Source organism: Eucyclogobius newberryi, unplaced genomic scaffold, assembly GCF_026437365.1.
Source record: "Eucyclogobius newberryi isolate DKJ021-1_F unplaced genomic scaffold, fEucNew1.0.hap1 SCAF_13, whole genome shotgun sequence".
NCBI lineage: Eukaryota > Metazoa > Chordata > Actinopteri > Gobiiformes > Gobiidae > Eucyclogobius > Eucyclogobius newberryi.
Genome location: NW_027315757.1, coordinates 31,328,807 through 31,355,128, shown reverse-complemented (window position 1 = coordinate 31,355,128; position 26,322 = coordinate 31,328,807). Strand labels below are relative to the sequence as shown.

Here is a 26,322-nt window from a genome sequence, read left to right as displayed (position 1 = left end):
GGAAGTGTGAAGGTAGATCACACACTAAACAACCGGGGAGGGATGCACGGACGCGACAGCACGTTTACCGAACCGCACACTGACTGAAACACCGCGCTACTTTGTGCCGTCAGCGCCCCGGGGGGGGGGGGGGGGGGGGGGGGGGCTCCAAGCGATTCAAGAGCCACAGCCCGCGGTCGGAGCTCCCGGACACCCCGTTCTTTGTAGCCGCACGAGATACGAGATCACGTTTTTGAAGCCGTCCTGCGCCAGCTCCTGAAAACCCAACGACATCGTGCGTTTTGTCCGCGAAGGATGGCAGTTCCGCCCCGCGCGCTCTTCTTCTTCCTCCGACGTGTCACGGGACCCTCCGGACCACTCTCCCGCCACTGAATGATCTGCTGAAAAAGGACAGTGCGTGTGTGCGTGTGCGTGTGTGTGTGCGTGTGTGTGCGTGCGTGCGTGTGTGTGCGTGTGTTTGTGTGCGTGTGTGTCCCAGCCATGGATGACTCGGGGATAATAAGACGTCGTAGGCTGCAGGTGAGTGGTTGAGCTACACTGGGGGTTAGAACCTTGGCACATTATTTGTCAAGAAGAGCTGGTTTAGACTGTCATTGTGTTGCCCTCGCGCCCTTAGACCCTGTGTTTAGTGTCATCTGATCCGTCCAAACGCTGTTGTACCACAGTAGTACTTTGTTTGAGGGGCCAGTGTGTAGTAAAGTAGTACAAATACATTCACATACAGCTTTAGCCCACAGTGGGGATGATTGTTAGTTGTCATATAGTTTGTGGGGCAGGCAATGGGGCAATGGCAGGCCGAGCCATTGTATGCAAATTCTGGTAATTACAATAATGTGAGTAGTAATAACTATGGTTACAGCGTAATAGTCTCAGTAACATGGAAGGGTATTTTGAATAAACAATGTGATTTTCACAGTCAAAACGTGATCGGTCGACAGAATTTAAAAATATCTTTCAATTCTATTTATGTTTGTAGCGCCCAAAATCACAACAGCAGTGAAAAAACAGATTAAACAATGTTCATAGGGACTTGGCAATGTCCCAGCATCCGGTGTCCTCAGACAAATGTCCTAAGCTCCCCTGTCCTTAGACCGTCCGTCTCGGCCAGGAAAAACTACAAAACCTGTTTGGTAAATAGTAGAAACCTGGAGGAGTTCCACAGTGAAGGAGAGATCCCACTCCCTCAGACGGACGCGAGAGAGACAGTGGAGCTGGAGCCACTCAGGAGGGGAACCAGTTCTTCAGGAGGAGAACCAGTTCTTCAGGAGGAGAACCAGTTCTTCAGGAGGAGAACCAGTCTTTGAGGCAGTTTAAGAACCGTTCATATGACATCTTTGTAAACGAGGGGTTGTTCCAGCTCTGCCTCAGCCTCACAGCAAGAAACCAAGAATGATTGTGAATCGTCACAGGCTTCGTGTCTCACATCCAAGCTGCTCTCAGCCCCCTTCAGCTGAAAAGATGAGCAGAAGAAATTGAATCTTTAAGAAACTCCCCTTTGGCGGCTCTGCTTCTTTCTGAGCCCCTCCTGGTGATAAGAACGGTTAATGTTCAAATTCTGAGTGGGATTGTTTCGCTAACAACCACTTTTGAAATCTATGATCCGTTTCAGTTGTCTCGAGTTCCACTTGACCTTGTGGAGAAAGGAACGGAAAGAAAATGAGTGTTTTACATGAAGAGATTCCCCAAAAATATACATCTCAGAACCTGTTATTTACTGTCGTGTCAAAGAAACCGTATGTCTTGTTGCATTCAAACAGACAGCAAAAGCAGAATACAAGATTGAGCATCGTTTTTTGCCTCAATATCAACAGAAAACTTAATCCTTTGCATCTGCGATATGGATAATGACATTGGTTTGCCGTCACCTGACACTCTAGGCTACGTTCTGGCTCACACTGGCCGACTGGACAGGCTTAACTCTGTAACTACACCCTGCTCTAGCTCTCGTCAAGGCGTCTCTTTTAAACACACGTCTCATAAAAGCAACATTTAGCCTCTGCCCTGTAGCGCTCCTTTTATGGTCCTCTCTGTCTTCACGAGTGACTCCACGACCGCGTAAACGATGCAACCAATCGCGCCGCATACCGATGTGTAAAAGCGATGTTTAAAAAGCAGTCGATTTAAGTGCGAGTGCTCCGTCCCAAGTGGATTCCTCCATCTTTGCAAGTGCATTTGAGTGAACGAAGCCAAGATGAGCAGCTGAGTAAAAATGTGGCCTCATTCTCCTACTGTCTCCCCTTCTGGAGCGTCACAAATAAATGGTGTAAAAAAGATCAACTTTCGGCTGTGACAGAGAACAGAGGAAGCAGAGGATCATGGGGGGGATTACCGCGGTGACGAGGTGAGCTGTGATGTATGACAGCAGCTTCTGGAGAACGAATCATCAAAGAGGCGCAAAGAACTGCCACTCCATCAGAAATACAAGCACAATATTTCGTATGGGTCGATATTGTATTTTCTGTATCGTTAGAAAAAGCAATGGTGCTACCAAGGTGTTGACTTTGCGTGTAGTTAGTGGTTTATTAGCGATTTACAACAGAAGGTTACTTTTCTTTTTCATATATACACAGATGCTCTGATGCTAATTAAAGAAACTAGTGATTACATGACTCATTCTCTTTGCCATGCGCGATATATTTGTTGAATTAAACATAGAATCCTTGACTAAAAAGCTGTGTTGTGGCTATTGATACTGCAAAAACGCCTTCAACAATTAAGCTTAAGTGTCAGTACATTGGAAAAGTATGTAGAAATGTAAAGCTCTAAACACAAGGATGTAACGCTCACTGACATTGTATTGGTCCGAGCCTGAAGCCGTTTGTACCTGAGGCGGGTGATAGAGCGGATAATCTCCAGTTAATCTCGGAGACACTTAGCAACCGACACCGACAAACCTTAAGCTAGCGTCGTTTACAGCAGCCTTTGAATGTCAATTATATACATCATAGTAAGTCACTTCACGGCATAATGAGTCACTATTAGACACTTATTTTACAAAATGAACGATTGTCAATCTACTTTTATACTCTTTGACAGACGGTTTTGTAAAAAAAAAAAAAAACGGTTTTATGGGTGGAAGCTGTGCAGTTGATTTACCAGGCAGTATTCGCGCTTGCCTGGCCATTTGTCATCATCTCCATGTGCCTGTGAACAAAATGATGTGTTGACGGGTGTAATTGGCTCGGTGGGTCCCGTGGGTGCCCTCAGCCCAACTGGCCCTGCTGAGAGTCTCCCGCCCAGTGCCATATGGCCACACGCCCCTCTTTTTCCTCAAATGTACCGGTAGTTTTTCCCCCACTTTGTGCCAAGTGAAAGTCTTTGTGTGCTTTTGGATCCTCAGACAAGCGCGACAGAAAACATGTCAAAATACCACGTGTTCAGGCAAATACAACACACGCCTGTCACCATTACTGTCACTATATCGACTTATTGTTCAATAGACAGCTGGAGCAATATTATTTGGGGTGCAATGTTTATTGTGTGTACAGTTCTTGTTATTTTTATAGTATGATACGGTATGAGCTGTAAAGGGTCAAATACGTTACTCATTGTAGACTCATTATAGATACTAAATAAGTACTATTTCGCTATTTAACGACATTATACATTTAGAAAAGGGTTTACTGAGATGAGCTGATTTTTAGGTTATTTTTGTCCACAACATAAAGTAGTTTCCGTTATAGAATTTATAGTGATATCTTTCTTTAGTAATATATTGCACTCAAAATGTGTTGTTAAGACAGGCCTACATCAACTTTGGAGGTAATTTGAAAGATTCAGCTGAATTATGGCTGGGCTTGTACTGTTGGAACTATAAACTACTGAAGGCTTAAGTTTTAACTTTAAACACTTATTACTCGCAAACAAAAGGCTATTACTGCTGTTGTATGTTGATGCCTCCTTTTCGAACATCGAGTGCACAATAAGGTCTAATAGCAGTGAGCCATTTGGTAACATGGTTGTAACATATGTGTAATACAACAAAAAATATGATCATTTTCTAAAACAATGTAATGATTATATTAGCCATCATGTCTCACCACCATTGTCCCTGTCCATCTGTCTCACAGCCCTGAACACATGAGTCCAGCAGTGACTCCTGGAGCTCTCATGCTCAGTCAGATTGCTGGTTTTGCTGTTGGTTTCGAGGCCTCCCTCACCACAGCTCCACCATTCTCCTTCTGTTTGAATCGAAAGGACTGACTGTCTTCACAGAGCTTTATGTGCATCAGTTTTTGTGATTTTATTACAAGGGCATTTTTTTTTCTTTGAGCAAAGCCTTGAGCCCTGGGACGGCACAGCATAAGGAGAGTTATAATGAGAGTAAGACTGTGAGAGATGCTGCAAGTGAAAATATGTCATACATGTTGGATGTGAGTTAAAGAACAAGAAGTCATTTGTATGTAGTGGTACTGCGCACTTTCTTGAGTTAGGATTTAGTTTTCATAAAGATTGACTTCTTTGACTGTGGAAGTATATTGCCTTCTAAAATACTAGTGTTGCAGAGATCTGTTAACTTTGCCTTGATGTTAGGGATGTACTTGTCCTGTGTGGCCTCTGTCAGGGGTAAACTGATCCTGCTCATGGAGACTGACAGTCGTGGGGCGACATGAGGAAACAGAAGCCCGCAGTGTGAACACGCTGCACTGAAGTTATCTGAGTTGCAACTAAACAAGAGACAAGTGCATTCAATGCAACAGAAGCAAGCAATAAACAAGTCTAAGTGTTACAGCCTTTTCTCTCTCAAAGCAAAGCATTCACCTACAATTATACTGACAATTATTCTGATAATTATACTGACAATTATACTGACAAAGACCCCAAAAGCGGACGACCTGGTCTTAAATTAACAACAATAAACAAAATATGAATGGCTTTGTAGATGTTGTATAAAGTTCAATATAGTACTTCAAATGTAATAAATAATAAATCGAGACCCCGCAAAAATAGGACTTGGATCTTGTTTTAAGGCATTTCTACTAAATTAACGCTAAATAAGTAGGATTATTAAGTTTATTTCAAGACTTCTTGATAAGTAAAAATCACTTTATACTGCACTGGTATAAGAAGGTATAATTTAGCAATGATTACGTTTTCACCACCACATCTCAGATTCAGCACCGTACAGCATGTGAAGGGTCCACTACACTCTGTACCCTCTGTCACGTTCCTTTGGGGGGTTTGCAAAATCAATATAGGCTCCCAACTTGCGATGATGTCTATCCAAATGACTCCAGCGTCATGTTTCTCATATGTGATGCTTGTCATTTTTGCATGAGATGTCCCATCTGCTGTCACTCACTCCTCACTTCATTAGTGAAACTACAGACAACAGCCTTCCATCTCGGGCCTTCACATATTTAGACGTTGGGTATTCAGTCATGCAGTGAGCTGTAAGCATGATTCACTAATTGAACCCCGTGGGACTTAAAAACCTTGTTTTCATATATATGTATATACAGTACCTATCCTGCGTGGCTTTTCTGTGTGGGATTCTCGTCATTGAAATGTGACTCACAAGGAAACAGCCTTCACTATGTTCCATGCAAATGACCAATTTCAAAGACTAAAGCTGAGAAATGAGCTCTTCTGTGACCCTTTGTACAGATTCCTGGATGAAGAGAAAATAAATGAGACCCGTCCCGAAGAGGTTTGGTAGTTTTTCATTACAGAGAAGGAGGGTCTAAGGACAGGGGAGTTTGTGACATTTGTCTAAGGACACGGAGTTTGTGACATTTGTCTAAGGACAGGGGAGTTTGTGACATTTGTCTAAGGACACGGGAGTTTGTGACATTTGTCTAAGGACACGGGAGTTTGTGGCATTTGTCTAAGGACAGGGGAGTTTGTGACATTTGTCTAAGGACACGGGAGTTTGTGACATTTGTCTAAGGACAGGGGAGTTTGTGACATTTGTCTAAGGACAGGGGAGTTTGTGACATTTGTCTAAGGACAGGGGAGTTTGTGACATTTGTCTAAGGACACGGGATGCTGGGACATTTGTCTAAGGACACGGGAGTTTGTGACATTTGTCTAAGGACAGGGGAGTTTGTGACATTTGTCTAAGGACACGGGATGCTGGGACATTTGTCTAAGGACACGGGAGTTTGTGACATTTGTCTAAGGACAGGGGAGTTTGTGACATTTGTCTAAGGACACGGGATGCTGGGACATTTGTCTAAGGACACGGGAGTTTGTGACATTTGTCTAAGGACAGGGGAGTTTGTGACATTTGTCTAAGGACACGGGATGCTGGGACATTTGTCTAAGGACACGGGAGTTTGTGAAATTTGTCTAAGGACAGGGGAGTTTGTGACATTTGTCTAAGGACACGGGATGCTGGGACATTTGTCTAAGGACACGGGAGTTTGTGACATTTGTCTAAGGACACGGGAGTTTTTGACATTTGTCTAAGGACAGGGGATGCTGGGACATTTGTCTAAGGACACGGGATGCTGGGACATTTGTCTAAGGACACGGGATGCTGGGACATTTGTCTAAGGACAGGGGAGTTTGGGACATTTGTCTAAGGACACGGGATGCTGGGACATTTGTCTAAGGACACGGGATGCTGGGACATTTGTCTAAGGACATGGGATGCTGGGACATTTGTCTAAGGACACGGGATGCTGGGACATTTGTCTAAGGACATGGGATGCTGGGACATTTGTCTAAGGGATGCTGGGACATTTGTCTAAGGACACGGGATGCTGGGACATTTGTCTAAGAGATGCTGGGACATTTGTCTAAGGACATGGGATGCTGGGACATTTGTCTAAGGGATGCTGGGACATTTGTCTAAGGACAGGGGAGTTTGGGACATTTGTCTAAGGACACGGGATGCTGGGACATTTGTCTAAGGGATGCTGGGACATTTGTCTAAGGACACGGGATGCTGGGACATTTGTCTAAGGACATGGGATGCTGGGACATTTGTCTAAGGACATGGGATGCTGGGACATTTGTCTAAGGGATGCTGGGACATTTGTCTAAGGACACGGGATGCTGGGACATTTGTCTAAGGGATGCTGGGACATTTGTCTAAGGGATGCTGGGACATTTGTCTAAGGACACGGGATGCTGGGACATTTGTCTAAGGACATGGGATGCTGGGACATTTGTCTAAGGGATGCTGGGACATTTGTCTAAGGGATGCTGGGACATTTGTCTAAGGACATGGGATGCTGGGACATTTGTCTAAGGGATGCTGGGACATTTGTCTAAGGGATGCTGGGACATTTGTCTAAGGACATGGGATGCTGGGACATTTGTCTAAAGGATGCTGGGACATTTGTCGAAGGACACGGGATGCTGGGACATTTGTCTAAGGACACGGGATGCTGGGACATTTGTCTAAGGACATGGGATGCTGGGACATTTGTCTAAGGGATGCTGGGACATTTGTCTAAGGGATGCTGGGACATTTGTCTAAGGACATGGGATGCTGGGACATTTGTCTAAGGGATGCTGGGACATTTGTCGAAGGACACGGGATGCTGGGACATTTGTCTAAGGACACGGGATGCTGGGACATTTGTCTAAGGACATGGGATGCTGGGACATTTGTCTAAGGGATGCTGGGACATTTGTCTAAGGGATGCTGGGACATTTGTCTAAGGACATGGGATGCTGGGACATTTGTCTAAGGGATGCTGGGACATTTGTCTAAGGACACGGGATGCTGGGACATTTGTCTAAGGGATGCTGGGACATTTGTCTAAGGGATGCTGGGACATTTGTCTAAGGACATGGGATGCTGGGACATTTGTCTAAGGGATGCTGGGACATTTGTCGAAGGACACGGGATGCTGGGACATTTGTCTAAGGGATGCTGGGACATTTGTCTAAGGACATGGGATGCTGGGACATTTGTCTAAGGGATGCTGGGACATTTGTCGAAGGACACGGGATGCTGGGACATTTGTCTAAGGACACGGGATGCTGGGACATTTGTCTAAGGACATGGGATGCTGGGACATTTGTCTAAGGGATGCTGGGACATTTGTCTAAGGGATGCTGGGACATTTGTCTAAGGACATGGGATGCTGGGACATTTGTCTAAGGGATGCTGGGACATTTGTCTAAGGACACGGGATGCTGGGATATTTGTCTAAGGGATGCTGGGACATTTGTCTAAGGACATGGGATAATGGGACATTTGTCTAAGGGATGCTGGGACATTTGTCTAAGGACACGGGATGCTGGGACATTTGTCTAAGGGATGCTGGGACATTTGTCTAAGGGATGCTGGGACATTTGTCTAAGGACATGGGATGCTGGGACATTTGTCTAAGGGATGCTGGGACATTTGTCTAAGGACACGGGATGCTGGGATATTTGTCTAAGGGATGCTGGGACATTTGTCTAAGGACATGGGATGCTGGGACATTTGTCTAAGGGATGCTGGGACATTTGTCTAAGGACACGGGATGCTGGGATATTTGTCTAAGGGATGCTGGGACATTTGTCTAAGGGATGCTGGGACATTTGTCTAAGGACACGGGATGCTGGGATATTTGTCTAAGGGATGCTGGGACATTTGTCTAAGGGATGCTGGGACATTTGTCGAAGGACACGGGATGCTGGGACATTTGTCGAAGGGATGCTGGGACATTTGTCGAAGGACACGGGATGCTGGAACCGCTGTAGTGATTTTGGGCGTCACAAAAATAAATTGAATTGAATAAATGATGCTACAGCAATGACACAATATTCAAAACGTGGCACTTTGTGATTGTGGCTGAGCTTTCTTGATTGAATTTCCACACAAGTTAATAAATGTACCTGACAAGGATTTAGTATGAGACTAAAAGGATTGGAAAAGATTGTGACATGTGACCTGGCTGATAATGACTGTGATAGCGAGGTTATTGCAATATTTTAATACACTTTTTGACTCAATAATTTAGGTTCTATTGAAAGTAAAATTACCACGTCTTCGTTTACAAGTCCCTCTGTCAAAACGAAGGCTCAAAACTATATGACAGGTTCTCATGTTTTTCTAATTGTGATGTTATTTGGTGAGTTCGTCCATGAGGTCAATATTTATACTTGTTTTTCAGGATGTAATGCTGAGTTCTACAAACCTCCAAAAGCGCCATTCCATCAAAAATGCAGAGAAAATTAGCTGATCATGTAAAACCAGGAAGTGACATTATTAACGTCACCAAAATTGCCAAATTGGAGAAACATGTTTTTTTTTAAATCTCAAACATAATCATATTCTCTTTATTTTTCTGAAAAGTGGAGTCCAACGTGTCTTTAACATTGAAAACCTTGGTTAAATCAAGGCTAATTTATGACTTGAGATTATAAATAAAATCTGTCTTTTTCCGAAAAAAATACATTTTCTTTAAAAAAAACAACAAAAAAACTTGCACATTTCTGTCGGATGGAAAACTTTGGTGTTGTTGCAAACTATTTGATTTGTTGCAATACATTATTTCGTCAGCAATATATTGTGCAGCTTTATTAGCAATAAATAAATACTCAAATGGATGAAATGTTACCACGTGTTGAACATGTATCAGTCGTTTGCAGTGACATTCTCCGCTGTCTCCTGCTCCAGACTTCTTTAGACATTTACACTGTCTGGACTTGCATTAGCATTTAAAGTTCTGCATAATTACAGGCCGGCAGAGGAAGCAGCTGTTCTTGACCAAACCCAGATTTTGACCAGTTTTTTCCAGTTCTACGTCTAAAACCAGACTCATGTGTCGGTGTCAGTTATAGTACATGGGGTTGTTACAATATATGAAAGTAATGAATGAAAGATTTCTGCATTTAGTGAGAGCAGCTCGATGGCAGAGAGGTTAACGCTCTCGAATACGGAAGACGTCTCCTCTCACATATTTTCAGACTGTAAAGATAAATGGGACGAGATGTTGAAAATATTCAGTAATTGAAAACATAAAGGCATAAAGCTTGACGACAACTGTGGCTTTTACTTGATTAATGCTAGCTTGCTGTGTAGTATGCATGATTTCAGAAAGATATTTAAGTGCCATTTTTTCTGGAAAGTATTGCAATTAGATTTGCAGTTAATATTTTAACCAAAGGATTCTGTTTAAAGTCCACATTTTAAACACATCCTGGTAAATTGAACAAAAAGTCTGAAATAGGCCTTTAAACTGACAAAATAATAAAAGAATCAAATGCGTTTCAGAACATGTTTGTACAGGGTTAGCAGCGTTTATGCAAAATAATGTTATTTGCGGAGGAAATTATGGTACTTAAAAGATTGTAGCCTATGCGCTTTGCTAAATGCGTCATTTCAAGCTGCAATTGTGAGTCGATGGCAATTGTATAGTCGGGCTATATTCCACTTAAGTCGTTCTTGGTTGACTAAAGACACGCTCTATCGACTGATTAGTTGAATAAACGAGCGAAGGATAACAGCCCTATTGTATCTGTCTGTCACACTATAGTGCTCAATGAAGCGAAAGTATTGCCTCCTCACAACCTTTCTCTGTCATTATTGGCGTTTTTAGAACTCGTGCAGCCGGCCAGTGTTTAAGCAGCTCTAGTTGTTCGCTGTAGCAATCAGCAGCACACTTTGTCTGTTCCCCTCCGTGCCAGAGATGGAACAAACTGCAGTGCACATACAGATTATATTTACAGTTCTTGTCTTCAGTTAAAAAGACAGTTTATCATGAGCAATATATTATGACCCAGCGCCTTTTTGAGGGAAAGCCTGGCACTGCTGTGAGGGAGAGGGAAGAGAGGTATGTAGAATATTGTCATGCATAAGAGATTCCTTTCCCCGTTGAAAGCTTTATTGCATCAGTTGGAGCTGTCGCGTCCCTGTGGTGTCTGTTAGTTACATGCTTTCATCACAGAGAGGCATGTTCTGATGCTAATAAGTTATCCTCCCCGGGCATCCACAGCTCAGGGTCAATTAACCTGATCAATGAAGGACAAAGTGAAAGAGGTCGATGATATTCACTTGTCCTTGTAACGCAGGGATTTGCTCCTGCGTACTACACTGGGATGTGGAATAGGTACATTTCTGGTTGGAAACCTCTTGTTGTTGTGGAATAGATTCACAGGCAACTTCTGGAATGGCATAATTTGATCACTTAGGAATTTTCCAAGAACTGAGCAATATTTTTTAGTTCCATTGTTTTGCTACTCATAATAGCCCTTTGACATTGTCTCTAGCGTGAACCTTTCAGGGCAACATTTTAATTCATGCTACATCAGGTCTTGACCCAATGAATACTGATATCACTCATTGTTTAACTTTTGATCCTTTGTCACGGTCTTATATTCCAATGCTCTTTCCTTGAGCGATGCACTGGTCATGTTCCATGAATGTGCTAGTTTACAGGAATTGTATGTTTGGTGGTGAGTGCTTTTGAAGGAAGTTTGACAGTAACTGATGCGAATAGGTCTTGACCTTGTGGACATTGACAAAAAAATGGAGTGATCCACTTGAGGTTTGTCCTTGTAGCTTTATTGTGAGAGAAGAATAGTTTCTGCCCGCTACACTACAGAGCCCACCCGCTACACGTGTGTGAAGGTGAATCTAATAATCACATTGCCACTCTAACTCCATCTTAACAGTGTTAGTCAGTGCGTGACAGCAGAAGGTGTGGTGTGGCTAATTGTATCTGTTACTATATACTGCCCACCTCAGAGACACTTTACACATGGTATGTCAGGGACAGGAGACCCACTGGACAATCAATCAATCAACAAATCAACCAACCTTTATTAATTGAGCCATTTACAACACTCAGTGTGACAAAAGTGCTTTCCCATAAAAATCAATACAATTAACAAATGTACAAAATGTGTCACTGTATGTTAAAAGCCAGTTTGAATAAATATGCCACATGCTGTGTGTCTGAAAATGTTTTAATTTCTTGTTTTTATCAAACTGAAATGTCCTTGAGCTTCTTTCCTTTGAATGTGTTGTTTATTTTCGCTCCCTGATCTCTTCTTTGTCTTCCCTCTGTCTGCTTTGTTCCAGAAGGATCTGCCTCTGCCCCGAAAGAACAGCAGGTGAGTCTTACCTCTGCCCCCCTCCCCCTCTCCTCTGAGCCTTTCTGCGCTGCTCTCCCTGGGCAACCACTCCAGATCTTTCCATTGCTCCATGATGAAGAAAAACAACACACAACATTCGTCTGCTTGACATGACTCACTGGCAGACTGTTTTTGAGAGAGAGACACCCCGGTGTGAATGTTGCAGTGTGGAATTCTGTGATATCGGTTTGTGGAGTGTGATTAAACCAGGGGGGAGTGCAGCCGGGTTGCTGTCCATGGTGCTGAAATCATCCTCTTCAGCCTTTTCCAGTCGGTTTCTCCGCTTCGCTCCCACTACGCTGGGCCCTCGCTTTGATTTTACTTACAGGGCTCTGGCTGCTTCTTTGCTTTCCATGTTTCTGTTTGTTCGAGCCAGAAATGCAAATACTGTGTAAAATTTGCTATATACAGAAAAGCTGCACAAATAAAGATACTTATGTTGGTATGGATGGATGAGTCTCAGTAGCTTTGCTCAGTTTGAGGATGAATGGCATTTGGAAAGGGCACACTATTTTGGGACAGCTCATTAATTGTTTCAAGTAAACTTTGGCATCATCACTGATTGAGCTCTTTGTTTTATGATATTGTTGAGTTACTGTATATTCACAACTGTGCATGATCCTCATAGTATTTTGGGGACACATTGATATTCCAGCGCTCCTTTGAACAGGCATATTTAAACACAGGGAAGTCCAGTCTTTGCTTACCTACCTCTGCAGCTTTAAGAATGATTAACGTGGTTCTTTTTGATTCCACGCCTGCATTGGGGTGGTAAATGTATGCTGATATATTCTCCACTATAGCTGTTTGAAATCCAGAGCTTTTATCTTTCTGGTTCTCTGTCAGTTTTATTATTCCTGCTGCTCAATAGCTTATTCATCTTACAGAGAATATTGAAGTATAAAGTGAGCCAATGTCAATATCACCTATCTATAATTGGTGAACTTTTTGTGGGTTTGAGTTTTAAAAAAATATGGCAGCTGGGGGCACAGTATTAGTTGGTGTTCTTACAGATAGTATGAGTTTCCGTGTTTGCAGGTGGATACAAGCTGCTGCCTTAGGACTCTCCTCATATGTCATTCCTATATTTCCAAATCTCTATCTATCAAACACGCACACACACACACACACACACACACACACACACACACACACACACACAGGTCCTCCCGATCATCACGCCTAATCACACACCAAATGAAGCTTTGCGACAGCTCCGGTTTGGCCTCCTCTATCCATCTCAGTTTAAGATAAGATAAGATATTCCTTTATTGTCCCACATGGGGAAATTTCATTGGTGCAACGCAGGTAGATACAGAGGTAGATACAGAAGAACAGATCACTTATAGGAAGTCTGAAAAACACTTTCAGTAGAAGATCTCCTATAAATAAATAAAAACTCCCATAGACAAATAAATAAATAAATAAATACCATTGCATGTGATCCCGACAGTAATTGCACATGAATGTGTGTCACGACAGCACATAGATTGCACATGAATTTCACAGTAATTGCACATGAATTGCACATGAATTCCAACAGCAATTGCACATACGACAGAATTGCACATCAGTATTAGGTTAGGTCAGTATTGCGACGGGATAACGTGACGATCTCCGGGTAAGACGACAGTTCTCCGCAGTTTCATTAGTTCCTCCTTTGTGGAAACGCGGTACGGCGCCGGCCGGGGGGCGGGGCCGGAGCCAAAACACATCGCAACGACACGACGAAAACACTCAATCCAGCCGAATAAAGTCAAAACAAGTTAATTTAAAGCGATTCCAGTACGTGTCCCGATCGTTCATGAAGTTCCTCTTTCATATAAACGTGTATATAAACGTGTACCGACGACACGCCGTACTTTAGCGCGGCCGGAGGGCGCGGGGGGGGGGGGGGGGGGGGCTGGTGGGCTCGCTCGGAGCTAGCTCACGTCACAACAACGCAACGAACGCAACGAAAAACGCTCAAATCCAGCCGAAAAAAGTCAAAAACAGTTGAATTAAAAAACTATTCCAGCGCGTGTCCCTATCGTACAGTAATTCCTGTGCGCTCATTGGTCTTTCCTATTGTATTTTCACTCTCTCTCCCGTCCCGACTGCAGAGGCGGGACACTATCAGGGCTCCATCCATTATAGATGAGGCCAGTGGCTCCAATCTGCCGCCGCTGTGTCCATCCATGGGTACACACGCCGCGCACATGTGGACACAGACTGTTTGCATTCCCAAGGTGTAATGTACCAAAACTAGGTCGTTATTCTTGCCAGAGGAGAAGTTCACGTTGGTAATGAAGTAAAACCTCAGAAATGAAGCTGGATACACAATCGTAAAGCAATTTTATAATAATCATTTCCTTGTATTTCCTTGGGTTCTTCAAATTGCCGGGAGTTGATTTGTGTAGACCCTGTGCAGTTGGTTAAGGGATCTTTAAAAATAGCATTGTTAAATTCAAAGTTATCAGCACTTTCAAACCCCCAATCCCCCAACAATAAAAAGAACATTAACCAAATATCCCTACTTTCTTTGCTAACCTCTTCATATTACAGAGGTGCTGTTAAGGTAGACTTATGGAGGTCATTAAAGCCTGCCGAGGTGCCAGAAGTAGCAAAATAAGAGTTTTCCAAAAATTAAAATATAAATTGAATGTCCATAATGCAGTGGTTTTCAGTGCAATAAACTAAAAAATAAAATGTTTTAATAACAGCAGTTTATTAAGTTTCAGAAATAAAAAAAAATAAAAAAAGGAACACATGAAAGAAGCACAAAGTCCTAAAAATGTGGAATCTGGTGAGAATTTGTACAAGTAAAGAAGTAAATACATTAAAAGGTTTCACCCCCAGAAATCTTTGAACATAATAATTTTTCAGTCGACAGGGAAAAAATTATGTGAAATTTACTTCTAGAACCTTCGATGTTCAATTCTTCCCTCATAACCAATCCCTATGTTATTGCTATTAAGATTTAGCTCATCTTAAATGAATTACAACGTAGCAAAGTGCTCTCAGATGCTGAAGCACTCAGTTCAGTTTGACTTAAACTATGTTTTTGACCGGGGGCTCCTTGAATGGCACTGCATGTTCCATCACATTTCATTCAACATCTGCTGATGCGTTATGCAACGGTGCATGTGACGTGTCCGTCTGGACCCCCCTGTGGAGAAACATGACTTGACCTCCTTCTCTTTCTTTCTCTTACATTAGGAGCACCAAGCCCCCTGGGAATAAGCTTTTACTTTCCACCAGCTTTCTCACAAACAAATGTTACACAATGACAGTGCACATTTGAATCAACAAAATGCCCCGTAATCCCATGTTGCCTCTTGTTGTTTTGGACCCACCCACCTCTCTCTCTCACTCTCTATTTTAGTTGCTCCTTAAAACCATTTTTTGCCAGTCAGACAAGACACAAGCAAACTACTGTTCACATCATGAAGATCGCACCAATCATTTGACTTTTTCTTTGTCTTTGGATTGCTTGGATTAGAGTCTCGACATGTTTCGGAGGACTAAAAGGTACAGAGGGAAGGATGTGGTGATATGTGCGTTTGTTTTGCTCAACTGCTTGTCTGTGGGCTGGGCTGGTTCAGCAGTGTTCATTACAGATGGGATGGTGCTGACTGTGAGAGCCGAGTGTGAGGACACGGAGTGCTGTATGGGGGGTTTTAGATTTCAGTTTGGCTGTAAATCAGTGGTTAATGGAAAACTTGACCTAAGAGTTTCAAGTACAGACATGAGATGCCAATAAAAAAGCAGCTCTGAATAGTAAAAAGTATCCCTGCTGAAAATGTACACATATGAAAGGGGTGAAAGGTTCTGACTCACAGGGTTCTCGCTAACCTGTTTTGATCTTCAGCTCCTCTGCTGTTTACGTGTGTTTGTGGCTCTTGTTTATTTGATCCTGGTGTGAATGCAAGCCCGTAATCAGATATATCAGCAGTGACTCAGTCCACTTTGACTGTGTTTCCGGTAGACTGGGTTGCAGGTGGACTGATTCATGCTCTGAAGTCAGAGTGCCAGTTACAATCAGATCAAATCAAGTTCTTAGTAATATTTCATACAGCTCATACTTCTTACTGGAAGTTGTGGTTCAGCAACGACAAGCCCCCTTGGGTGTACCATGAATGAAAGTGAGAAGGCGACTAGATGGCGTGTTGCCTGGTGATGTCATTATAATTTTGGTTGAAGTTTTCCATTGGTTGCTTGGAATGTCATCCCAAAATCTTTCCAATATTATTCCTGATTCATTATTTTTTATTGAAGTATTGTATTGAGTACCACGTTAATGTCGTGAAATGGGATTTTATTATTTCTTTAACTTAACAGCTTATTGCTATGTTGGACCTAAGGAAGGTTTGATTTTAGAAAGTAAGTAAAGCAGACTTTCTTCTTCGTTCTTGTAGCTTATTTGCTCTTGCTGATGAATAATTGTTACAGTTTACTTGCTGTGTAAATATGACACTTGAGCAGTTTTCCTCCTCAGTCGCATCAGTGGTCTCATCCCACTGTGTCTCTGTCCAGGACTCCAGCTCACCCGCTAGGAAAGGATTAAAGCACTTTATACTCCAGCCCCCAGACTGAGGAGCAGACACAAGTTCAGTGACAAACAATATTAATGCTTCGTGCTTGTAAATTGTGATACATATAGACATAGAGGAATCACTAGATTGCAAGATAGCAATGCCTTGTACATGAATATAATGATAATAATGATAATGATAATGATAATAATAATAATATGTACAACCAATTTTTGCACCTTTTACTGAAAATAAAAGCACACAATTTTAAATCATTACATCAAATTGAATTAATTGTTTCTATTGAAAAAATGTCAAAATATCCTCTTATCCTCGTGGCCCCAGTCACATGTTTGGTCTCATGTCTCCAATTTTTCAATGTACTGTGTCCTGCTAATGCTCAGTATTACATCAAAGCTCTTTTTAAATTCAGCCAACCGTAAACATGTAAAACTGATTATAGCCATTTGCAGAGTGTGACGCAGTAGCACAGAGAAGTGTTTAAGAGGACGAAAGTGAAAGAGGAGCAAGGCCCTAGAGCGCTGTAGCTCTATATGTGCACTTAGAGTTACGTGAGACTCACTTGAAAGAGTGTGCTTTTTTCTCTTTCCCTTCTCTAATTCAGAAAATGCTGGCACACACCCACTATAGTGTCTAAACTTGCACACACTGTCACATAATTGTCATGTCTCCCTGCACACAATACCCGCTCATATTCTTGCGCAGTAACTAAATATGCCATTAAAGCTCACCTTTTGAATAGAAGAACAATATGCAGCTGAGCCAAGGCACTTGAACCAGACAATAAATAGGGTTAATAAGAGGCCAAACTGGATTTGCTCCTATAAGATTTTTTTATTATAAGAATGTTTGTTGTAGCTTTTTTTGTGTCTGCATGTTACCCACCCCTCATTACCTTTGGAGCACAGACTGCTTAAGCTTCAGGATTGCCGTTTACACTGTGCATCCCCCAAAGAAACCCATCCTTTATGCTGTGAGGAAAAAGGGAAATGATCAACTAATGTAAAGCTATTTGCCATTTTCATTGAAATTATGATGCATGCAAAATTGAGATTTATTGTTATTTGTACATGTAATCGTCTTGAAGTTGTATATTTTAGAGATGCACCGATCCAGCTATTTCTGGTCCAACATTGTAATGGATATTTTGTCTTTTAGTATCTGTCGTCAACCAACACCAGTACATACAAACTGGTAATAATAATAATAATAATAATAATAAATATGACTACAACTGAAGCTTTTTCTACAATAATAATGATAATGATAATAACATTCTTGGTACATCCTATTTATCTTGGCTTGGGGATGTCTTCAGTATCCACACCAAAGGCAAGAGCCCTACTCTCTTATCAAGTGTGCTGCAGGACCAGACACAATAGCAGTCATAACTCTTGCTTCAAGAAAAAATCCTCAATTAAATGAGGCAGCCCTGAATTTCCCTCTCGTCCTCCGGCCCTCTCACGCCCTCAGGGACCTCAGGGCACACTCACTAAAATCACTTCACTCTAAGGACAAGAGCGTCTCCACAACACCATTTTCCAGAGTGCTCTCGACTGTTAATACTGGTCACTACTGTTTGCTCACAAGAATATGTGATCCTTTACAGGCAAATCTAGCTCAAAATCAAGGCTTTTTGAAAGAGCCTGTCTGAAGTCCCAGACAGATGAAAAAGAAGCTGCCTCATCTGTTTCATGTTCTTCTGGTCATTGTACTTGAGGTCTGGCTGAGGTGTTGACATTTGACAATACAATGATCGGCAGGTCCGTCTAGTGGAGACACTGGTCAGCCTGAGGGCCCGCATGACCCCTGTCTTCTCTCTGCACGGCTGTAGCCCATGTGAGATATACTTAAAGAGGTTTACAAGGGTTAACATGCACATCAATAAAGCTATCAGGGCCCGGTTCAACGTGGAGCCTGCATAAGCCCATTACAGATTATATTTATCTGCTTTGAGGTTGACCTCAAACTGCAAGGAAAGAATGGATTAGGCTAATTTATTTAAGCCACTGACTGTACACTTCACCTGCCAATGGAACAAATGCATTTGTATTTTATATCATTTCACCAGCGTGAGTCAGTCAAAGTGAGGTTCATTTCTTCTGTTCTGCCTTATCATACTGTGTAACCATTAGCTCACTGCACATGTTGATACTAAGGGAAATGCTCGATACCGATTTCGATACCACAATAATGGTTAAAAAAACAAAACCTTTTAGGTGATGGAAGTTTCTTTTATATTATTATTTTGTCATATATTTGTTTTGATATAGACCCAGATCAATCTAAAACTAATCAAGAAAGGTCCATCAGTCATTTTATGTATTTGTTTTTGTAATGATACCTGTTCAATGATTAAGTATTACAGTCTTAATTTTAGCATTTCTCATTAGCAGCGTCTTTAGTTTAGTAAAAGATAAGCACAGAAGTCTTTAGGCTGTCCTCCTTCCAATGACCCAAATTAAATCTCTTGTCACAACCTGTTGCTTGATCCAGTTGTTTGTTTCTGTGACTTTACTTGCTGGCTTTTTCGCAAGGGTTCCACTTTGTGTCATAATTTGATTGCTCTTGCGCTGCTCAATGTCCCTAACCTTTTAACCTAAGTTGGCATCTTAGCCTTTGTTTTGAGACTCAGGGTGAAGGTAACCGACAGGAGCTCAGAGATGGCCTTGGGTTCATCATCAAGTGTGATTTGGGTCAGACCGTGTCACTCCGGCATTGGCCTCCTTCCCCTTTGTGTGACTCAGATGATCGACCCTCACTGTCTAACTTTGAACTTGAGTTTCTTGTCCGTCAGACGCATCAGTCCTCTTCCCTGGGTGTGGTCCCTCGGTGCCATTACCAAAGCCTCTCGCCACCATCTCCGTAGCAACAACATGACCTCCACTCGTGCCTCTTCTTTTATCCTCCAGGCTTTAAGACACAACGTGGATATGGTCCCTAGAGCATAATTGCATACATACATACATACATACATACAAACATACATACATACATACATACATACAAACATACATACATACATACATACACACATACACACATACACACATACATACACACATACACACATACACACATACATACATACACACATACACACACACATACACACATACACACACACACATACATACATACATCTACATTTTCTATTATTTTTAGCTCTTGATTCAAGTTCTACACGCTCTTGCTGAAAGCTAAATATTCAGACTGCTCAGACAAATACTTGATTGTCTTGATTGTCTTGATTGGATTAACAGCAGAACAAATAGAGAAATCAAACTTTTGTTAAATCCTGTTGAGAGAAAAGCACAAACATTTTCCCACAAATGTGCATTGTTTCCCTTTGCAAGATTTTTCTTTTCTTTTTATGTGAGTTTCTTTCTTTCTTTCTTTTTTTGTGTGAAAAGCAACAAATAAAGAAACAAACTGAAACACGGGGAGGGAACAAAGCAAAAGGGGAAAGAAAAAAATATCTACAAAATCAATGTCACTTTTTTGCCAAGACGGAATAGTCCTTTCTGCTAAAATAAACTGACGTTTGTTAGCGTTGTGATGTTTGTTTTGGTTGGTTTAAGAACTTCATCTTCTGAACCTCTTTTATTTTTACATTTTAAGGCTTTGGGAATAAAGTGTGTAATGACACTATTTTCTTTTTAACATTTAAAAAGGTTCTCAACTTTGTGCTGCTTTCATCACTGCCATATTGTGTGATACTGTGCAGTTATCATACAGAGACCTCAATTTATCTTCATGTGTTATTGATGAGCATTGCTTGAGGAAACATCCAATGCTCCATAGATTTTGCCCTGCACTAGAATAAAACACCAATAACTGTCCTTTAATGCGCCTCTTTAGACCCCGGTCTATTAGGCGTGTGCTGTAGATCATCTCCTGTGCGCTGCTTTAGGTTTAAATCAATATTAATGCTACAAGATGCTCTTTTATGAACATGCTGATGACAAAGGCTCCCATTTGTCTGACGCTGTCGTCACACTTTCCCTCTGGCGTGTCTGTGCTGGGCCTGTGCAGAAGTGGGTCATGTTGACTTACTGCGTTCCCAACACTCCTTACATTTCAAATTCTCTATTCATTCATTATGTCTCTTTTTGTTCTGCTTTCCCTGCTACACTTAAGCTTGATTTGTACTTCAGAGCATTATCTCCTCAGTTGTTTGATTTGATTTTACAATAACATCTTAAGAATGCATGTGCTGTGGCCTGGCAGTCATTTGTCAGAATCAAGTCTAAATCTTTACAAAACAAGTGAGATTGTGATAAATTGCAACAACAACCTTCCTACTTCTTCCTCAAGGCTCCTTGTTTTCCCTAGATTTGTTGAATTCTTATCTTCCTCTGGATTGACCAGTGAGCAAATATTTTTGGCCTGAGGCATTGTGTTCCGAAACAGGCTTTGGGTTGTTTCTACATGTTTATATAAAGATAAAGTCAGCGCCAGCCCAGTGTTGAGTATCGTGGTGTTTACGGCATTGATTTCCCACAGCAGAAAGAATCCATTGACCCACAAAAGTTCTGTTTGCCTTGGTTTTACACAGTGTGCTCCAGAGCAGATGGGAGCAGGGTCAGTGAAAGTATGTTCAGGTCCACTGTTCTGAAGAGTTTTATAAAACAAGTACCTATATGACCATTGGGACTAACGGATACATATATTTAACTAAAGACCAACTAGAACATAATTGGGACTGAATCAGGACCAAGACAGGATTAAATGAGACTGAACTACCAAACCAGGACTAAACCTGGACTAGAATGGATTAGAATTTGATTAAAGTCATCCATCTGTTTCATGCCATTGATCTCTACTTTACTGGTCTGCATAACATGTTAGTGAACGTAGATGATTGAGGCTCTTTTCCCAGAAGAAAAGAACATCGCTGTGAGAGAAGGATTGATAGAGTGTTTAATGTTTGAATGGAGCCTTTTGGCTGTTCAGATCAATATCCACAAGGCTGTTATAGATGCCGTTGCTCATATTTCCTGTGTGCACATAATGAAAACAGAGAGATGGATAAAGCATCAGTTCAGTGACTTTATTTTCAGACACAATTTATACCATTAAATCAAAGCTGAACAGGTAAAAAAATAAAAAATAATGGCATTAGCTTCAGGCTGCATCGGGATGGGCGTGTCTGTCAAGTCACTGTTGATTCCTTTACATAGAAACGTTGTGAATTATATTCTATATGCTATATATTAGCTGGTGTATGAACAAGAATGTGTGTTTATGAAAGCAAATGTGGGACAACAGATAGAAATTAGCCCATAGCAACAATCTGGCATGTTTAGGCAAGGCAAGTTTATTTGTAGAGGACAATTCATACACAAGAACATTCAAAGACATGACAGAAATCACAAAACGGATATGTATATCATGTATATTAATAAATATACACGATATACATATATCATGTATATTCATTAACATTGAGCTGTCTCCAGCAATTAAATCAATTGTTGTTATGAGAGCAAACACAAGGAGGTACAAGCTCATGTCTTTTTGGTGCTAGTCCCAGAACTTGATAAATATAATCAACAATAACAATCAAAATCCTGTCTAAGCAGGTTTTATTGTAACATGGTCACATTGAGGAGTAATGTATGATACCTGTAGGTGACTCTGTTTTACTCCTTTGAAGTAACCTCTTTTGTGAGGTCTGTGTACTGGACAGTCAGTGTGGTTATAATCAGGAGCAGTGATGAGGCTGTGACAGGACGACAGGACGACAGGACGACAGGAGAAAAAACAGAACCAAAGGCCTGGAACCATGTAGCTTTTGTGCTTTTTAATGAAAACAGAAGTGAACTATATCATATTTTATTTCATATTTACATTGAGGCCAGTAATTCAATGGCCTTCAGTGTCAAATTGCTGTTTTGTGTGTATTTGAACAAATAGAGGTCACTTGACTGTGAGGCTTGACTGTGAGGCTTTACTTCATTATAATGAGACAAAAGCTGCAGATTCTGATCCTTGCCTGTCTGTCTCCGCCTCTGTCTCTCTCACTTTGACTCCTCGCTCTCGGTTATCTGGACATAGACGGATGATGGAGGAAATTGTGTCTTGTTAATCTTCTGCAGTGACTCTTTAGCATTTGCATGGCTGCTTCTCCAGCTTTGACAGAAAAATGTGTTGTTACATTTACTCTTTTTGAAATGTTATATTTCAAATGTGAAGTTTCATGATTTTTGACACTTGCAGAATAGCACAATGTCCATCCATCCATCTTCTACCGCTTGTTCCCTTTCGGGGTCGCGGGTGACTGGAGCCTATCCCAGTGACTTCGGGCCTTAGGCGGGGTACACCCTGGACAGTGGCCAACTTGTCGCAGGGTCAACACAGAGACACAGACATTACAGACAGACATTCACTCTCACATTCAATCACTAGGGCCAATTTAGAGTCACCAATTTTGCCTAAACACACGGTGGGAGGAGCCGGAGAACCCGGAGAGAACCCACGGTAACACGGGGAGAACATGCAGACTCCACCCAGAGAGATCGTGTGATGTTGGTCTGGTCCGGGAATCGAACCCATGATCTCCTTCTTGGGAGGCAAGAGCGCTAACCGCCTTTGCCACCCCTATAGCACAATGAATTCAACTCAATTAGATCATCAATTTAGAAATGCCATATACTATATTTAGCCTACTATTTTACCATATTTTTGTGTAATAATATATATTTAAATCTACATAAAGACATTCTAATTAAATTATTCTTCCATAAACCGGCACCCTTTTCCCAGTATTAATTGCATTAGTTTTCATAATGTAATGAGTTTTAAAGTTATTTATTGCTCTTCTGTTTTCACTCAGCTGTCGGGCCAGTAACAGAAAGAGTTTGATCCTCACCACCACGTCTCCCACCCTGCCACGGCCACACTCGCCCCTGCCGCTCCCTGGACACCTCGGTACGAAAACAAATGCACAAACCCAGCAATATTACAAGCAATGCTTCGCTTACAACATTGCAACGTTCTATGTCTCTGTATAGATTACTGATATGATGTTGTACATGTTCCTCTTGTTAGATGGAAGCAAATAAATCAATAATTGCAAAATAAATACACTTTATATAGCTTTTAGAAATAATCATGTAACACAAGAATCAAATTAAATGTTAGGGTTTTATTTAGTTTTGGACTAGAAGATTTTATATTTTACAATTTTCTTTTGTAATTATACATCCATCCATTTTCTACCGCTTGTTCCCTTTCGGGGTCGCGGGTGACTGGAGCCTATCCCAGTGAATTCGGGCCTTAGGCGGGGTACACCCTGGACAGTGGCCAACTTGTCGCAGGAATTATTATCAAGGGAACTAAAGGAAAAGCTTGATACTTGATCCCACTATAGTAATAACAAACACATTTTTGGGGACAATAGAATACTTATAAATAGAGCCTGTTTATAATACATAGTCTGGCCATTGAATAACAATTTGACTTTATTTGTCCTAAGTTTTATAACAAGTTTAGACACATTGCCAATCCAATAATAGGCCAATGGAAAACTAACATGTTTTGACTTTCTTTTTACAATTTGCGTTTTACGTCTACAGGAAGCAGCCCCCTCGACAGCCCCCGAAACTTCTCCCCCAGTAACCCGGCTCACTTCTCTTTCACCTCGTCCAGAAGGTCAGTGAAGCTGATTTGTGTAACTGAAATCATCCGTAGTAAACTATACATTTTCTTAACTTCGGTCCAAGCGGTTATTCATATTCATACAGGTTATGTATTTCTTGTTATCCATGTTTAATGACTATAGTTTGTGTAGCGCTGCAGTTCACGCTCTCTTCACACTCCAGCTCCTTCACTGTATATGATGCATGGGCTGTATTTAGTGCTGTGTTCCGATGCTCAGTGACGTAACATGTCCTGTGCACAGAGCGGACGGCAGGAGGTGGTCCCTGGCGTCTCTGCCCTCGTCCGGATATGGCACCAACACACCCAGCTCCACGGTAACTCTCTCTCCCCCTTGGTAACCTTCATGTGTGGCGCTGCTTGACGTCACTGCTCCTTCGCTCATGTCTTATTCTGACGGAACTATTACATAACAGCGGGGTCAATGGGGCCAATTCTCTAATGGGACGAGGGAGGGGGGCTCGTGTGGCTAGACCGCTGAAACTATTGTGGCAGAGAATGGAAAGTGGACTCAGGAGATCCTTTTTTAGACTTTGTTAGCTAAAGACTCATTTTATGTTCTTGCAACATTGCTTTGTTTATCATTTAGATGTTTTTTAAATTTTCAATTAATTATTCTGAATTTTGTATTATTTTTGTGTCTATACTTTGCAATAACTTTAGCAGAGAATCAACTTAACATAACTAAACCAGATCTTTGAATTTGAAAAAAAAAAAAAAGGACTCAATGATGATTATTATTAACTTTGATAAGATAAGATATTCCTTTATTGTCCACACATGGGGAAATTTCATTGTTGCAACACAGGTAGATACAGAGGAAAAGGACAGATAACTCTTATAAACAAAAACTCCTATTGACAAAACCTCTCATTTCCTAATAAGGAATGGAGGGAAAAAATAAAGATAAAATTAAATTAAAATAAAATAAAAAACAGCTAGCGTACAGAGGAATGCAACTTTATATCCTACTTGACACAGATTTCAATACCACAATCATCATCAAAACAATCCTATAGAATAATGGTCATTTAGCTAGTAGTTCCATGTGGTCTTATACTAGTTCTGATCTTTGAATTCTAGTTTTATTCTCATTTAGTATTTGGGTATTTTGACAACCTTTAATGACACTCTCAGTTAAAAAGCACCAGCAGCAGTGTCATGTGAAAAGTATCGTGACGAGTTACTCTATCCAGGCACAAAATAAAATGATACCTGTGAGAAATGTCCTGTTATCCATCTCTTTTAACTGTGTTCAATAAGTGTCGCTGTGATGAATCTGCTCCCGATGGCACTTTGATGAAGGCAGATGAGGCAGTCCAACATGGCTCTGCTGTCAGACACCTATAGGACACTCTTATTTACTTTAATTTAAAATGTATAGATCAACACACAGTCATTCGTTACTTCAAATATAGTGAGTGTTTCTAGCTGGTTAACTCAAGCTCCTGTTTCTCCTGTTTCCGGCCAATAACCCTAACAGCATTTCAAACATCAAACATGCTGAATGCTTTAGAAAAAAGACACATGGACGTTAGTTTTATTCAGTGCACCTGGACAAGGCCCACACATACATCCAGCTTTGGTGAAATTAGTGCTGTCTGGGGTAAAGTTAACAAACTGTACTTGGCTTTTTTCTTTTTTCTTCACTTTTGGATTTTACTTGTACAAAAATAGTTTGAAAATAAGATTGGTGCAAATAGGACAGTCAGCATTAATGTGTGGGTCAGCACACAAATACCAACACCAGTAAAAAGCATCAAATACTTAGCTGTTGTGTTTTTCCTTCAGTCTTCCAGTTCGTCCCAAGAGCGCCTGCACCAGCTGCCCTTCCAGCCCACCATGGACGAGCTGCACTTCCTGTCCAAGCATTTCGGCAGTTCAGAGAGCATCACAGACGACGACGGGGGGCGCTGTTCCCCCCACATGAGGCCTCGCTCGCGCAGTCTAAGGTCAGTGCAACACTTCTCTGCCCCTCAAGTAGAGGAGGATTAGGCCAGAAGTTCATCCCATATTCTAAAGACTGAGAAGTGACTAAATGCATTTTAAAATGCAACTGTTCGACCATAACTGTTTTTATGTAATCTTGCTGTTTGTTTGT

At 41.5% G+C, this 26,322-nt stretch overlaps 1 protein-coding gene across 4 annotated transcripts in view; it reads left to right on the top strand.

The window, feature by feature from the left end:
• The first annotated feature begins 316 nt into the window (after positions 1-316).
• Positions 317-26,322, top strand: part of LOC140358594 (microtubule-associated serine/threonine-protein kinase 1-like) — a 38,901-nt gene continuing 12,895 nt past the window's right edge. Inside the window, exons 1-6 of one of the 4 annotated variants that reach the window (XM_072443520.1) lie at positions 317-519; positions 11,975-12,003; positions 23,398-23,492; positions 24,140-24,215; positions 24,466-24,538; positions 26,013-26,173. In XM_072443520.1, the coding sequence (XP_072299621.1) occupies positions 481-519; positions 11,975-12,003; positions 23,398-23,492; positions 24,140-24,215; positions 24,466-24,538; positions 26,013-26,173 (473 nt within the window). In that variant the 5' untranslated portion in view covers positions 317-480. Of the gene's footprint in view, positions 520-11,971; positions 12,004-15,441; positions 15,535-23,397; positions 23,493-24,139; positions 24,216-24,465; positions 24,539-26,012; positions 26,174-26,322 lie in introns of those variants that run through there. The other 3 variants (XM_072443519.1, XM_072443521.1, XM_072443522.1) reach the window with 3 other exon arrangements.